General features: G+C 53.3%; 1 protein-coding gene across 3 annotated transcripts in view; it reads right to left on the reverse strand.

The window, feature by feature from the left end:
• Window positions 1-322: 322 nt before the first annotated feature.
• Window positions 323-17253, reverse strand: part of TRPV4 (transient receptor potential cation channel subfamily V member 4) — a 35901-nt gene continuing 18970 nt past the window's right edge. For all 3 annotated transcript variants that reach the window (XM_073223779.1, XM_073223780.1, XM_073223781.1), the window contains exons 5-17: window positions 15414-15566; window positions 14590-14730; window positions 13691-13989; window positions 12139-12318; window positions 10610-10768; window positions 10299-10391; window positions 9933-10006; window positions 9047-9212; window positions 8760-8826; window positions 4443-4759; window positions 3039-3166; window positions 1488-1609; window positions 323-1057 (exon numbers count right to left, since the gene is read on the reverse strand). In XM_073223779.1, coding sequence (XP_073079880.1) covers window positions 900-1057; window positions 1488-1609; window positions 3039-3166; window positions 4443-4759; window positions 8760-8826; window positions 9047-9212; window positions 9933-10006; window positions 10299-10391; window positions 10610-10768; window positions 12139-12318; window positions 13691-13989; window positions 14590-14730; window positions 15414-15566 — 2057 coding nt within the window. In that variant the 3' untranslated portion in view covers window positions 323-899. The remainder of the gene's footprint in view (window positions 1058-1487; window positions 1610-3038; window positions 3167-4442; window positions 4760-8759; window positions 8827-9046; window positions 9213-9932; window positions 10007-10298; window positions 10392-10609; window positions 10769-12138; window positions 12319-13690; window positions 13990-14589; window positions 14731-15413; window positions 15567-17253) is intronic.

A 17253-nucleotide genomic window follows, 5' to 3' on the forward strand; every position in this document is an offset into this window, starting at 1 on the left:
GTGAGCACTATACCCACGATCCTCCCTTTGAAAAGCCCAGGGAATCACTTGATCTTCACAAAGGCTGTGTCCCATTTGACAGTTGAGAACATTGAGGCTCAGCATTCATGATCCACCCAGGTACCTAGAAGGCGGGGCTCAGCCAGGGGGGGCATCCTATCCTCAGGCCATGGGATTGGCTCAGGCACGTTACACGACCAAAGTCCGTCCAGTCAGAATGGCTCTTGGGACCCACCCCCACCCCATACCTCCCCACCCACATGGTGCTGGGGCCATGCCTGTTCCTGCCCCCCCCCCAGGCCATCATGCCAGCATCTCTGTCATCAGTGAATGAATATTTATTGAGCACCGGCAAGTCCCACCTTCTCTGCAGAACACCCAGAGGTCATCGACCCGACCCTGAGGGTCCCGGTCCCTCAGCAAAGCCACCACACTACTGCTGAACACAGTGACGTGTGCAGCCAGGACACAGGCCGGGCCGGGCCTCGGCCAGCAGTGAGCCTGGAGTGGGGTCCTGAGGCCTCTACCGCGGTCCAGCTGGGGGCAGGGGTCACAGTGCTTTCCTGAGAGCAGAGCAAATAAATAATGGAGAAGCGGGGGTCTGAGCGCCCGTGGGCAGAGAGGCCCTGGAGTTGGCTTAAGTGACTCCATGGGAGCAAGACAGGCAGCCAGGAGCCTCCTACCCAGGGTGGGCAGGCACAGCTGGGGGTGCCAGCCTGGGGAGCAGAGGGTCCTGGGGCCTCCCCAGCATCTGCACCGGGCCCTCACCTCTGGGGAGCAAAGGAGTGTGTGAGGAACACCCTGGGAGGCGTCACTGAAATGCAGGCGGACTAGAAACGGGCGTGGGGGGGAGGGGAGGGTCGCTGCTGTCCAGAGACCCCTACCCCTGCCCACGGCCCCTAGAGGGGGGCATCGTCAGTCCCCCACTTGGGGGCATAACCCTGCTGGTGGCCGTCACAGCTGGGGGTGCCCATGCTGCCCAGTGGCACCACCACCTCGTCGGGGCTCAAGGTCCTGTTCAGTTCCACCACGCGCGGCACCACTGAGGACCAGCGATCTGCAGGGGGCATGGCAGAGGGAGGGGTGAAGATGGGGAGAGAGTGTACGTGTATATATTGAGTGCTACTGTGTACCAAGCACTCTAATAATAATAATGGGTATCATTATCCCCATTTTACACAGGTGGAAACCGGGGCTCAGAAAGGTCAAGGCACCTGCCCAGGGGCACACAGGAGTAAATGGAAGAATCAGAATTCAAGCCCGGGCCAGAATGCCGGGCTCCAAATACTCAGTGTAGTGGGAGGGAGGTGCCCCAGGCACTCACGGGCAGCAAAGAGAACTCAGCGGTCAGCCCACCCGACCCTCCCATTCTGCAGAAATGAACACGGAGTCCCAGAAAGGGGACAGGACTGCTCAAAGTAAATAGTGATGAAGATGACGAGGCACCCCCTCTGCACCCGAGTCCCCCCTAAACCCCCACCACTCACCCCTGCGGAGGCGGCCCACAGTGTGCGAGAAGCCGTAATACTGGTAGTTCTCGCTCTTGCCTGGGTCCTCGTTAATGATGCCCAAGTTCTGGTTCCAGTGAGACCAATTCACCTCGTCCACTCTGGAGGGGCCGCAGCAGAGAGCAGGTCAGGGGGAGCGCCCACTGAGACGGCACCCTGCCCCCACCCCGAGGCAGCCTCCTCCTTTCTCTCTTCCGGGCACAATATACTGACATAAACATTGCCATGTTAACCATTTTAAAATATGCAATTCTGGGCATTAAGTACACTCCCAAGGTGGGGCAACCATCACTGCCATCTCTTTCCGATCAAATAGAAAACTGCTCGTTAGGCACTGACTGCCTGCTCCCCATCCCACCGGCCCCTGGTAACCTCTGCTCTCCTTTCTCTCTCTGTGAACACAGCCGTTCTGGACGTTTCGTGTAAATGAGGTCATGCACTGTGTGGGCGTCTGCAGCTAGCTGATTTCACTTAGCATGATATTTTCAGTCTTTGTCCATCGTGGAGAATGCATCTGGATTCCATTCCTTCGTGCGGCTGGACGCGGTCCCATTGCATGGCCAGCCGCACTTTGCTCATCCGTCCATCTGTGACAGACACCCTCTTTCTTGACACTCCCACCTCTCATGACTAGGACACCCTCGGAAAGTCAGGCCACAGCCTCCGGGCCCAAATTGGCTCAGTATAATTTTACCTTTCTAAGATAATTTTTTTTGTTATTTTCATTCAACTGCCATTTTTTTGAGCAACTGCTATGCGTCAGAACTCCGCAAAAAAGATACACATCCCCTGCTCCCATTTTACTGATAGGGAAACTGCTTGTTACACTCTTCATCTAAAGTCACAAAGCTGATTAGTGAGAGAATCAGGATTTGAACTTTGCATTCAAATTGAGTAAATTCATCCGGCGGGCCTGTGAGGTGGTGCCATACTGTCCCCACTTTGTAGATGAGGAGACTGACTTCACCTGACTCTAGACGTGACACTTGTAGCCTATGCCACAATCACCTTATAAAGAATGATTCTCCCTAGATTCTCCCTAAAGGTAAAGATTCACCCAGGGCTTCCTCTAGGGCGATGGCGCTCCCGTGCATCTGGGCCGTGTCCACATGCTGGAAGCTGCTGATTCCCATTTCCCCTTCCAGTTGGCACACTGAGGCCCACCGCGGTGTTTTACGGACAGAGGGTGATGCCCTGAGATGAGCGCCTCCTCCAACTCCCCCTGCTTCCCCAGCAAGGAACAGCGCGTTGACGCCAGCTGCTGTGCGAGTGTCCCCGCGTTCATCGGGTGCTGGCCAAGCTTGGCCCACGTGCCAACCCATCCGATCTGCACAGCTGGCCTAGGGCAGTTGTCCCATTGCACAGATGGAGATGCAGGCTGAGAAGTAACCCGACTTGCCCAAGACCACCTACTAGACCTGAGCTGTAGTTGGGCCCATTAGGCCTCATGGCCCAGGCAGTTGCAATGGGTGGAAAACCTAAGGCGGCCCGGCGTGCCTGAGATGGCTCGGTCCCGCCCACCAGCCTCACCTGAAGCACCACCGGCGGTCCGGGGTACCATCTGAGCTCTTGCCCACGGTCACCATCTCGCCGGAGCGGAAGGCCTTCCGCAGGAATACGGGGAAGGAGCGCTCGATGTCCAGGATGGTGGTGGCCCACTGCGGGAGCGAGCGTGTGCAGGCCGTTGGCGAGCCTCCCCCAGACGGGTGGCAGAACCCACAGGACGGGCCGGGGTGGGGTGGGCAGGGAGCCAGGCTTCCCGGCCCCTCTGCTCCCGGAAACAGGGTTATACACTCACAGACCCCGCAAGGGCCTGGCAGGGGAGCGAACGAGTGGAGCAGGATGAGAGGCAGGAAGACCACAGCCCCAGCCCCAGCCCCGTGACGCGGGCACAGCAAAGTCGCCACTGGGTGCTGGGGCCCACCGGGAGGCGGATGCCCCATGTAAAGGGGCAGCTGCCTCTCACCCACCAGAGCACTGCCAGGCAGGAATGTGGGCAGGCTTACAGCTTTTTGAGAAAGGTCAGCAATCTAGACTTTTACGTGAAATCTCTTCATTTGAAAATTTTGAATTTTTTGAAGGTATGGTAACACAGAAAAATTAATTTGGCTGCTCAGATCCGGTCCACAGGCTGCCCATTTGCATCATATGAGTTACACCCAGCAGGGAAACTGAGGCCCAGTGAAGTAAGTGATATGGATAAAGATTAAGCCCAGACCTGGAGGATGACCTAGGGGTTTTCATCTCCTGGCACCTTTTCCTTGAAATGCACCGAGTCAGGGTAAATGTAGGTGCTGCATCTCTGGGCCTTGCAATAGCACTGTTTACTGTGAACCCCCAGGGTCATGAGCTGCCCGAACCCCCTGGGCCCCTGCTTTCTAGGATTGCATGGAAACCTTTGGGAGGCAAAGGCAGGAGCTGCCAGGTGCCAGCGAGGCCCACATCCACCCCGGCTTCTCAGGGCGCTGGAGCCTGGCAGCCACATCTGAGCCAATAAAAGCCCCTCTGATGAGAATGCTGACATTTCCCTGTGCTGGGGTGGCCTGTTCCCATACCAGCCTTGTCTCTTGGGCAGTGGCGGGCACGTAACAGCCCTGGGCTCAGCGCAGGACCCCTGCCAAAATGCCACCGCTCTCTGAGCACTTCCTGTGATGACAAGCTCACTCGGAGGAGCCGGGTGAAGCTGACTGTGATCTGGACCACAAGGTGAATCTGAGACCACAGCTGGTGGTCACGCAAGAAGCTGCCTGCAAATGCCCTAGGCAGCTCTGGGAAGTAGGCAGCAGCCTTCAATGCCCATTGTACAGGCAGGGAAGTAGAGGCAGAATGAGATGACGTGGTTCGCCCAGTGTGCAAGGCTGCAGAGGTGTGGCGGGCCCACCTCGGAAGGAGAAGGGTGGCAGGCAGGGCGGGGACGGGGCTCCTGGGCCTCACCTGCAGCTTCCAGATGTGCTTGCTCTCCTTGGACACCTGGCCCACCGTCTCCCCCATGAGGGCGATGAGCATGTTGAGGAGCAGCACGAAGGTGAGGATGATGTAAGTGACGAGCAGGATGATGAAGACCACGGGGTACTTGGTGCTGCTCAGCATCTCCAGGTCGCCCATGCCAATGGTCAGCTTGAACAGGTCCAGGAGGAAGGCGCTGAAGGCCTCGCTGTCGCGGCACGAGGGGTACGTGGGCACCGTGCAGTTGGTATGGTCCTCGCTGCACACCTTCATGTTGGCACATGGGTTCAGGAGGGACACCAGGGCTGGGGAAGGGACAGGGGTGGCATTTGCTGAGTGTCAGGACACAAGCTGAGAGGTGGGGGTCGTCATTCCCATTTCATGGAGGGGAAAGCTGAGGTGTGGCGAGGCGAGAGCATTGGTCCAGGGTTACCCAGCATGGCAAGGGGCAGAGCTGGGTCCTCCTGAATCCAAAGCCTTTGGAAACTCTTGCTAACAAGGAAGAGGTTCCAGGATCTAGGCCAGCAATTTTCAAGCATGAGTAACTCCCACTGCCCCAGGGGACATTTGGCAATGTCTAGAGATAGGTTTGTTGACACAGCTAGAGGGGCAATGCTTCTGGTACCTAGTGGGTAGAGGCCAGGGATGCTGTTAAACATCCGGCCCCACACAGGATGGCTCCCACATGGATAATTAGCTGGCTCCAAATGTCAGTCATGTTAAAGCTGAGATGCCCAATCTAGCCTGTTCTTAGAGGCCTTAAGAGCCTGGAATGCCAGCATTCCTGGGGGGCAGGCTCTCCCCCATGCTCCTGTTTCCCAGCCCATACCAGCTCAGAGAGGAAAGGTGGCAGCTAAAACCAGGTACTAGTCCTGACAGTCCCAGAAGCCATGCTCACTAAGGCCCTTGCCCCCTCCACACATCTCAAACTAATCACAGTGCTCATTGCTTCCCATTAAACCCAGATGAACCCTCAGAGTCCTTCTCATTCAGCAGCAACAAGTGCCCCTGCACCATCCAGCGCAGGGGGCTGAGGAGGCCGAGCCCCCCCCAGTCAGTGTAGTGAAGCATGTCATAGAGCCTTCAACCCAGGGTTACAGTAAGCAGGTCTCAACTCATATGCCATAGCTATCCAGCGGCGTAGTGGCTGCTGAGATGCGTGTTCAGAAGGATTCTGAGACCATGTCTGGACCCATCAGAAAACTTGCTCTGTGATCCATGACCAACTTCTGCCGTGGGCACAAAAGTGGGGAGCAGAAGCACACCTGTCATGCTTGTGCTCTGTCAGCCTCACACCAGGGATCTAGGGTCCCTCATTAAGAGAAGCCCTGGGCCCAGAACTAAGCTGCTACTTTAACCCCAAAGCTTCTGCCTCAGTTTCTATAATTAGGGCTAGAGTAGGACTGGACTCCTCACCTGAATCCTAAACTGTTGTGGAACCCTTGATACTCTGTCTAGTTCTTCTAAGTCCTATCCCTGGGAGGGGACAACTGTATCCTGTCCCTACGTCCCCAGCTAAGGCCACAGTTCCACTTCCCCCCAAATAATCCCAGCAGAGCCTCGGCACTAACTGGGTTAAAATATCACCACCATCAGAGAGCCCTGATACAAACCCAACCATATATGTCAATTAATATATGATAAAGGAGCCATGGACATACAACAGGGAAATGACAACCTCTTCAACAGCTGGTGTTGGCAAAACTGGACAGCTACATGTAAGAGAATGAAACTGGATTATTGTTTAGCCCCACACACAAAAGTAAACTCAAAATGGATTAAAGACTAGAATATAAGTCATGAAACCATAAACTCTTAGAAGACAGCACACAAACATCTCCTGAATATAAGCATGAGCAACTTCTTCCTGAATGCACCTCCTCAAGCAAGGGAAACAAAAGCAAAAATGAACTCATGGGACTACATCAAACTAAAAGGTTTCTGTACGGCAAAGGACACCATCAACAGAACAAAAAGGCATCCTACGTATGGGAGAATATATTTGTAAATGACATATCTGACAAGGGGTTAACATCCAAAATATATAAAGAACTCACATGACTCAATACCCAAAAAGCAACTAACGCAATTAACAAATGGGCAGAGGATATGAAGATACAGTTCTCCAAAGAAGAAATTCAAATCCCCAACAGACACATGAAAAGATGCTCCACACCACTAATCATCAGGGAAATGCAAATTAAAACCACAGTAAGATATCACCTTAAACCAGTAAGGATGGCCAGCATCAAAAAAACTAAGAACAACAAATGCTGGCGAGGATGCGGAGAAAGGGGAACCTTCCTACACTGCTGGTGGGAATGTAAATTAGTTCAACCATTGTGGAAAGCAGTACGGAGGTTCCTCAAAAACTCAAAATAGAAATATCATTTGACCCAGGAATTCTACTTCTAGGAATTTACCCTAAGAATGCAGCAGCCCAGTTTGAAAAAGACAGATGCACCCCTATGTTTATCGCAGCACTATTTACAATAGCCAAGAAATGGAAGCAACCTAAGTGTCCATCAGTAGATGAATGGATAAAGAAGATGTGGTGCATATACACAATGGAATATTATTCAGCCATAAGAAGAAAACAACTCCTACCATTTGCAACAACATGGATGGAGCTAGAGGGTATTATGCTCAGTGAAATAAGGCAGGTGGAGAAAAGTACCAAATGATTTCACTCATCTGTGGAGCATAAGAACAAAGAAAAAACTGAAGGAACAAAACAGCAGCAAAATCACAGAACCCAAGAATGGACTAACAGTTACCAAAGGGAAAGGGACTGGGGAGGGTGGGTGGGAAGGGAGGGACAAGGGGGAAAAAGGGGCATTACGATTAGCGCACATAATGTAGTGGGGGGGGTGCACAGAGAGGGCAGTATAGCACAGAGAAGACAAGTAGTGATTCTATAGCATCTTACTACACTGATTGACAGTGACTGTAATGGGGTATGTGGTGGGGATTTGATAATGGGGGGAGTCTAGTAACCATAATGATGTTCAAGTAATTGTACATTAACGATAGCAAAATAAAATTAATTAATAAAATAAAATAAAATATCACAACCATCAGACTCCTGTCTCCATGCCAACCCTCTCAGATGTGAATATAACCTGGAGAAGCCGGAGATGGCCACTCTCTTTTGGATGCTGGACATGAGATGGCAGATCACCCACCCCTTGGGGATCAGCCCGGTGGTTCAGTTAGTTTCCCCATCCCTGGTCCTCCCCCAGAGGCCTGTGTCACTGAGGTCCCACGGCATCATGAAGCCAGTATTGGGCTCTACAGGAAGACCTAGGCTGGCCGGTTCATTATTGAAATTCTCCCCTCCCTGTACCTGTGCCTCTCGTGTGTGGCTTTGCAGCTCTTCCCATGAGGAGGGAGAGTCTATTTGCCACCCTTTGAGTCAAGGCTGGCTGTGACTTGCTTTGGCCAATAGTGTGAGTGATGCTCTTTGCCAGACAGTGACCCTTAACGCTTCCACTCACATTCGGGGAAGCCTCAGACCACCATGCAAGCAAGCCCAAGCTAGCCGGCTGGAGGATGCATGACCATGGGGAAGACAGCAAAGTCACCCCCACTGAGGCCATCCCAGCCAGACCAGTCAGCCGGCAGCCTGCAGCTGACCACAGACACAGGAGCCCACTGAGATCAGCCGACCACAGACACAGGAGCCCACTGAGATTGGCCAAACGGCCCAGGTCAGCACCACGACCCAGCTGACATGGAGACTTGTAAGCAGTAATAAACGGTGGTTGCTTGAAGCCACTAAGTTTTGGGGGGCTCCCTTATAACAATAACTAATGTGCCAGTGTAACCATCTCCTAGCTTTTGCACTTGGCCAAGTTATTTAACCTTTCTAAGCCTCAGTTTCCTTATCTGGGAACTCTAAGTAGTACTACATAGTATAATAGTATAGTATAACACTATATTATATAGTGTTATATAATATTAACTAATACATTAATAGTAATGATCACATTATGTTAATGTATATAATATAAATATAACTATATATCAACATAAGTTAATATAAAATCAATAAATTGACATTATTCTTACAGTATTATATAATAATATTACATATAATACTAGGATACAAGAATAATAGAAGTATAAACAGATAATAAAGGCACTTGCCTTACAGACTTGTTGGGAAGATTAAATGAGGCAGGGATGGAAAAGGGCTCGGCCCAGAGCCTGGCACGCAGTGGGAACCCAACAAGCGCCGGCTTATAGTTGCCCTTCCAGCCCTTGCACCGCCTGCGCCAGGCCCGCCGGGCACCCAGAGCTCACCTGAAGCATAGCCAACCATGAAGAGCAAGTAGACCAGCAGGAAGCGGAAAAGGTCTTTGAAGAGGATCTAAAGACCCCAGTGGGGATACGGAGGCAAAAAAACAAAACATGGTTTCTCTCTTTCCCAACCCCTCCACCCCAAACCTTCTTTCCAGTGCCACCCTTGTCCCTCCCCAACACCCAGCCCCTGCCCGCTGCCCCTACAGTGTGCCATGTCCTCAGGGCCAAGGAGCCAGGGCCGGCTCCCCCCAGGGACTCACAGGCCCAAGCGCTCCCCGGCTCTGTACCTTCTGGATCATGATGCTGTAAGTGCCCGTCAGCTTCAGCCCACGAGTGAAGTAAAGGGCATTCATCCAGCCCAGGACCAAGGCAAAGACCATGACAGCCAGGTAGGCCTCGATCCCCGCCAGGTAGAGTGCCGCTGAGACAATCACTAGTACTGAGTAGATGAAGCTACGGGGCAGCAGAGACAACAGGAAGAGCCCAAGGGGAGAGGGGACCATGAGGCTCTGGACAGGGAGACATGCCCCGAGGCCTCCAGGGAACCAGAACATAGGGTACCTTCCAGACCAGAAGAGAAACAAAGTGCATTCACTGGGCTCCCCAGCATTCTGTTAACCAAAACGCTTAATTAATTGCCACCTAATATGTGTGTAATGGCTCTGAGGCCTTGCAAGATCCCAAAGAGATGCCATTTGGAATTGCTAGAGCAAGATTCAGTGGTGCTTGGTGGAGATTTTGTGACTAAGTGAATTTCATTGTTCTCCGGCTCCAAGGGAAAAGGAGATATAGTGAACACACGGCGGCTTCTCATCCTGCCCTAGGCAGACATCATTAATCAATCACAGCACTCTTTTGCCCTAAACACAGACCCAGCCTCAAGATGCTTTTCAACATGGCACTTCAGGCAGACATTAGCAATCAACCACCAGCATAAAAGATTCTATTATTTCTCTCTGTGGGGCATATAGTGATAAGTCTCTAGCAACCAGAATCTTGCTTTAACCGTTAGAATCTATCGCTTGACATTGGCCTTGTCCTGACTTTGGGCTACAGCTGTCCAGGCTGGACGAATTCACTCCAAAGAGAGTCATCTCCCCTGAATCTGGATGAGGTACCAGCCCAACGCCACCTTCCCCAAGCAGAAGCTGCCAGCCCGGGGCCTCTACTCACTAGAGTAGCTGGAAAGAGCCATCGATGAAGAGAGAATTCACGCCAGGGCATTTCTTCATGAACAAGTCTTTGATCTGGGAGAGAGGACGAGGCATGTGAGCAGGTGGAGTCGGCAGGGGTGCACAGGGGAGGAGAGAGGAGAGAGCCGAAGGGAGAGAAGAAAGGGAGGCACCGTGGTACAGAGAAACGACGGTGGGCTCTTCCGTTGGGAAAGGAGGAAAAAGCAGACAAGGGAAGGACAGGGTTGGAGAAGGTGGCAGAAGAGAATGGGAAATAAAAGCAGGAAGGAGGGGCGAGAGGGAAGCTAAACAAGGTGGGGGAAGAGAAGCAGGAGGAAGGGCAGGCAGGACGGAGCCACGGACTCACGTTGGTGAAGAAGAACAGGACGCCAGTGAAGAGCGTGACGGCCTCGCCGGCCAGCCGCAGGTAGTCCGCCGTGGTGCGGTAGGGGTACGGCGGCTGGGGGAGGCACGCAAGGTCCTCACCCAGCCCCGCCGGCACCGGGCCCCAGACCCGGACGCTCCCCAGTACCCCGAACATTTGGACCCTGCAGAGCCTTCCCCCTCCCTCTTCCCCCCGCCCCCGGGTGTGGGAGGTGCCTCCGTATCCAGCTGGTGAGCCCCCTTCGGTCCTCCTACAGAGGCCCCACGAGGCCCCAGGACACCCCAGTCACTCACAGCGCCCTCCAGCGGCTGGTAATAGGCGGTGAGGGTGAAGATGATCATGGCGCACAGATAGGAGACCACGTTGATGTAGAAGGAGACAGCCCCAAACTTGCGCCACTTGTCCCGAAGCAGTTCATTGATGGGTTCCACAGCCAGCATGTCATGGCGGTTCTGTGGGAGGCAGGGTGGTCGGGGGCTACCCTCCCGATGGGGGGCATCCAGACAGGCTGATTCCACCACACCCTTCCCCACCCTCTGCCCTGTGAGCACTCCTCCTTCTAACCCATTCTTCAGCGACACGCAAGGATTCACAGGGAACTAACTGCATGGGATGCAGGATCAACCCCAAAGTCCTGGGCTTGGCATTCAAGGCTCTGCCCAATTCTGCCCCAACTTGCCCTTCCAGCCTATTCTAGATTCAGAGAACCCAGAGCCAGAAAGCTCTTCTCATGGTCCCCAAACTCCAATCTGTGGATTGTATGGAGCAGCTGGTAGCAAAATTACCTATGTAGTTTGCCAAAAAATATAAATCCCTGGGTTTCAACCTCAGAACTTCCGATTCAGGAAGGAGGATTGGGAAATTTAGTTCAAGGATGATAAATACTTAAAGCCATAATTCACCAGTTCTGAACCCAGGGCAGGCATCAATACTTGAGCCCTGCACAATTAGTTCTCGATACAGTTCCCTGGGCAGACACTACCAATCAATCAGTTTGTACCAGAGATGCTAAATGACTTGCCACCCCCCCAATCTAAATCAACTGGTCACTAATTTCAAAAATGAGGGAAGTGAGCTCTCTTAAGGGAAGGCGTCTGTCCCGCTCACAGGGCCAGGGCTGGAAGGGAGACTGTGCAGCCAGGCTCTAGCATTTTCTGCCTCATTTGTGCAACAACATCCTGTCTGTTTAACATCTTGAGTTTCTTTATAACCATGGATCTGTGCAACAATATAGCCACAAAGATCCTATTGCAGTATTATTCCTGGTAGTTAAGGCAGAAAAAAAATCCTCCAACGACCAGGAATAGAGGAATGGTTAATTAGAATGTGGTACATTTACATGCAGGAATGATACTGCCGAAGAATATTCAATGGTGCAGAACGATATTCACAAAATACTGCTAAGTATAAAAAGGAGCCTTCAAAACTTCATATAATGACTCCTAATGATGTTGGCTGATATATACTGTGTACTTTACCAAGCTTTTCAAAAATGAACTCACTTGATCTTCCCAGCAACCCTACGAGCTATGCACCATCCTTATCCCTGTGTTATAAAACAGGAAGCTGGGACTCAGAGGGGTTGGGTCACTTGTCCCGAGCCACACAGCATATAAGTTACAGAGCCAGGATCCTGTCCCTGAAGCCAGACCCTGACAATCCTTCATTTTCTTCCAGGGCCAGATGCTCCTCTGGACACTTAGTTGGCACCTTCTTTTGGACTTAGATGCACTGCTTTGGGCGTTAGAGGCCTGGGCTCCCCAGCCCAGCCCCAGGGTCCCTTCCCTCCTCCCCCAGGCCCCCGCCCTGGCGCCCAGCCCACCTCGATCTTGCTGTTGTACACCAGGATCTCCAGCACGGAGGCCTCCTCCCCACACGTGTCCAGGGAGGAGAGGTCATAGAGCGAGGAATACACTGGCCCATAGGCCCAGTCCTTGAACTTGCGGGAAAGGTGCCTTGTGTCCTCGTCCGTCACCTCCCGACGAATGATGTGCTGAAAGACCTGCATGGGAGAGGGGGGAGTCGGGGGTCCCTCACATCCGAGGGTCCCCAGTGAGGCTGGGCGCAGCCCATCAGATGGCACCAGAGAGCAGGATATTGGCCGGGCTGGAATATTTACTGAGCGGCTGCTGCATGCGGGACTCTTTGCTCACATCCTCTAAATTTTACTTTAGTCTTGGGTTACAGACGAGCAAAGGGTGGCTGGGAGAAGAGGGGTTTCCTTGAGGCCACACAAGCAGACTGCTGAAGCCAGGCTCAGGCCAGGCCAGCCTTAAAAACCCAAACTACAACAAATGTCGACTTCATGTAATTAAAACAGCAACTAATCAATCCTATGGATATGTTCATTCTGGAGATAGTTATCTTATTTGGCCCTTCCTGTGATTGCTCTCCCACTGTCTGCACAGAGCAGCTGAGGAGCAGAGAGGGCTGGGAACGGCCCAGGGCTGTGTGGCTCAGGAGGGCAGACCTGGAACGTGAACCCAGGCCTTTGCTGTGCCTCGGGACTCCGCTATAACTGCAATGCTAGTAATTTTGCTGTATCTTTTATAGAGCAGTGATCACCCTTCCTCTTTACTGAGCCCTTGGGGTCCGTCCCAGGGTCTTCATCAAGAGCTGGAAGGAGATCACCATCTAGTTGTCAGATGACCCTCCACCACAGAACACTAATATTATCCCCATTTTATAGATGAGGAAACTGAGGCACAGAGCGGAGCAGGGAGATGTCTGTGACCACATGATAGGAAGGGGTGGAGCCAGGCTTCAGACCCAGGCTCCTGACTCCAGAGCATCCAGGTTTGGTTCTTAGTCAGGGCAATGGTACCCCCCAGGGGAAAATGCGTGGAGGCATTTTGGGGTGTCACCATGGTGGGGGAATTGCTAGCATCCAGTGAGCTAAGGCCGCGGATGCAGCTAACATCTCACAATGCTCCGGACAGCCCCACGCCCCAGAACCAGTCCAAATGTCAATAGCACCCAGGCTGAGGAAGACTGTTCTAGCCCTGTGCTGGGAGGCTGAAGAGGAAAGGAACTGGCGCAGGACCCCAGCAGTGGAAAACAGGGGAGTACTCAGGGCTAGAGCCCTGGGACTCAGTTTTCTACCAGCGGCTTGTCCTGAATGGCAGAGTGGGGCAGTGAGCATCCTGAGGGGTGTGAGGACAGTGGCTTTGGGATGAAGTTGAGTAGCTTGGCTGGACAATAGGGAGCCATAGCAGGTTCTTGAGCTAAGACATCTGTACTCTGGGGTTGGCATGATGAGTGGTTAGAGGGTACATTAATAATAATGAATGTCAACAGCAGCCCCTCTGTGTGTGTGTGTGTGTGTGTGCACAGGACAAACGTGTATAGGCAGTGCCCCCTGGCCCCACACTCACCCCAATCTTGCCCGTCTTGGCAGCCATCATGAGGGGCGAGAGACCATCATTATTGAGCACAGCCTCTAGGTTGCTGTCGGGGAAGAGGCGAGCGCATTTGAGCAGCAGCAGGTCGTACATCTTGGTGACGAACTTGGTGTTCTCGCGCGTGTTGTCGGCGATGGCCACCAGCGCGTGCAGCACCGTGTTGCCGCGGGAGTCCTGCCGCCGCATGTCCGCCTTCTTGTGCGGGTTCTCAGTCAGGTAGTTGACGATGTGCGGCTGGTTGGTGCAGGCAGCCAGGGACAGGGGCAGCTCACCTGCAGGCCAGAGTGGGTGCGGGGCAGTCAGTGCAGGGCCCTGGGGCTGTGCCTGTGGGTACCCAGTGACACAGCCCTGCAGTCAGTGGCCTGTGGCAGTCACACTGCTCTGCGGGCTGTGCAGGGGACATGTTTGGGCGTGTGGCCATGTGATTTGGAGACGGAGGGATTCTTTGAGGGACTCTGCCCCTGAATCCCAAATAACATGTGCCTTTAAGCAGGGGTGACATTCAGCATGTCCCATTGGTACAACTGGGACACGGCAGTAATGGGGTTTGGGCCCAGCAATCCGACCACTAGGCCCAGTGTAAATTGGACTAAAAGATGATATCACCACGTGATAAGGTGCAGGGTGCTGATACCCCATCACAACCTTTAGGGTTCTCATGATCCCCCTTGTACAGATGGAGAAGTTAGGGCTCAGGGAAGGGAGGTGAGCCTATTTCTCAATGTGCAGCCTGTGTACAGGGCGCCATCAGGTCCCAAGGCCAGGGTGGCTCTGGGCGTCTGGGGAGGGGCTGGGGCTGCAGACACCTCCATGTCCTCCCAGCCCCCAGCTCCTCCCCCATGCGCCCCAGTGCCCACTGGGCCCCTCCTCACCAAAGTAGAAGTAGCCTCCCTCATCCTTGGGCTGGAAGAAGCGGCCCCTGGCCTGGGCGTGGACATCAGCTCCCTGGGTCACAAGCAGCTCCACATAGTGTTTGCAGCGTCGCTCAATGGCAATGTGCAGGGCGGTCTGACCTGGGGCGGGGTGGGAGGACAGTGAGCCCAGACAGAGGCCAGACCAGGCTTGAGGGCAGTGGGGTGCCAAGCATGGACATCGGTGGGGGCTGCAGGCCAGAGCCTCAGCCGGTCCCACCCGGCGGCACCAACTGGCCCTGCAGACACTCCCCTGCTGTGGAGCTGCTGTTGGAGGCCTGGATCTGCCGCACCAAGCAAGCAGCTTTAGGCTCAGAGGAGATCCAGCTTGTAGGACCCCAGATCTTACTTCTCAGACTCACAAGAGCTTTTAATCCTAGAGGAACAACAGCAATCTGGTCTCAAAGAACTTTGGACTCGGGATATAAAATCCACAAACTTCGAATCTTCATACCCAGCGGTCTGAAAGGTCAAGTCTGATTCTAGAATTTCAGACTTCTCATCTGAGAGCTGGGACTGGTGACACCTTTGCCTTTTAGCGCTGTTGGCTCATAAAGCTTATGATAAGGCCCTAGGGCATCGGGAACCACAGCGTCTCCAGCCCAGAAGTCCAAATTCATGGACCACTAGACTGATCGCTTCTAGAATCTTGGAATACTCAAGTTGGAAGGCGTTACTGTTCTTGCATTCCTACCACTGTTTCCTGGATACATGCCGGCACTCGGGGGGTCAGACCAGCAAGGACAGTGCCCCACCGCCACCCCACGTGACTCCCGGGGCCCCACCTCGGTAGTAGATGTCCCTGAAGGGCGAGTTGATGAACTCGCGCGTGTTACCCGTGCGCTCCGCGACATCCAGGAGCACGGGGATGGTGTCGTTGCGGCCATTGCTCAGATTCAGCAGGGCCTTTGGAAGGCAGGTCTTCCCGGTGGACGGCTCTGGGGGGAGAGAGAGAGAGGACGAGGGGTACTCGGCCCGGGGCCCGAACTGCTAGGCAGTGGGGGACAGGGTCCCGGGCGGGGCCAGGGCTCCTGAGTCACACCTCCTCTCTGAACCTGTTCCCTATTTCCCCGCAGTGGTTAAGGGGAAGGGTAAATAAGCGTGGAGGGGCGGAAGTTCTTTAAAATGTGGGAAAGCATAGGCTGTAGAGCAATTGGTTCTTCCCAAAACATGTTTGGAGGGACTTTTACAACTCAAATGTTTGGGAGGGGATGCTGGGTTAAACACCATATTTACTGATTACAGAACTTCTCAGAGCCTTTAATGTTAACAGAGACCGCGAACTAAAAGCCAGACAGCAGGCAGCGTTGGCCCACCTGTTTATAGACTCCTTTTCCTGTGAAGTATTTACACTAGTGCCCCCTAGATGGGCGCAGAGGAAGGGCAGCATTTCCCAGGGTGTGAACTGCCTTGGTAGAAAGCGCGAAATTACCTTAGGACAGGTGGGGAAGGACCTTGGGGGTCCCCACAGAGGCAGCAGTAACAACACTGAAAGCCCCCTGTGAGCAAGGTTTCATCCTCGTCAAATCTCTCTTGTGAAGTTGGTCTCCATATGGTACTAATGGGTCCTTAACACTGCCCACTAATGCTTGCTAATGTCCCTTTGCAATTTTCTTTCCCTTGTATTAATTTTTATGGTTACATGAGTTGATTTATATCTTTTATAAATAAAATTCTCCTGTGACGTGTGAATCAGGCACGGGGTAAAACCATACTGCTCAGGAATGGCCCGATGCAGGATGGTAGATGAAGGCGTGGGCTGAGATGCCCGCTCTGGAGCCAGGCGCACTGGGATTCAAGCCCTGGCTTTGTTCTTGATTTCTGTGCAACATTTTCTCTGCTTCAGTTTCCTTTCTAGGTGAATTGATGCCGCAAAGGGAAATCAGTGAGCCAACCAGCATTCGCCAGTGAGCCCCGCACCAGACAGATGAGAGTCCTCGATAAGCATCACTGCTGGAGTTACTCCACAGAAGGTGTTCTGGGAACTTCTCCCCAGATACTGGGAAGCAGTGGGGAGAACAAGAGAGACTCGCAGAGACCTGAGTTCTAGTCCCAGCACCCCCAGAAGTGAGCTTACCTGGACAAGCCTTCTCCAGGGCTGCTTCCCACTGTGCCCCTGGATCCCAGCCCAGAGTCGACACCAGGCAACTATTACTTCAGTGAATAACAGACTCCAGTGCCCCATCTGGGTAAGTGCAGGAGGGGGAGGCAGGGCTTCCCCACATGCTGGCCAAGGCCCGTGGGGATCCCATCCAGACCCACTTAGGGTCAGTCCGTTGAGGCGGTATCAGTCCATTTTCTCCTCGTTTTCTAACTGTTGGGCAACTTGCAAGTCTCCGTACTGACATCATGATCTTTCCCTCTTCAAACCTACTCCCAGCCTGCTTGTCAGAGGACTGTGTCCGCAGCCAGCCAAAAACCTGAGTCACCCTTGTCCTTATCTTCCCTTCTCCCCTACATCCACCCCCCACCATGCCCTATTGGTTTTACCTCCCTTTTCTTCCAATCCCTCTGCTGTTCTCCATCTCCACTGCCACCCTGGCCCAGCCACCATCACATCTGCAGCCCGAGACACTTGCTGGTTTCCACTGGCCTTTCTGGCCTGCCTTCAATCCACACAGCAGC

The sequence above is a fragment of the Manis javanica genome, chromosome 15 (assembly GCF_040802235.1).
Source record: "Manis javanica isolate MJ-LG chromosome 15, MJ_LKY, whole genome shotgun sequence".
Classification (NCBI taxonomy): Eukaryota; Metazoa; Chordata; class Mammalia; order Pholidota; family Manidae; genus Manis; species Manis javanica.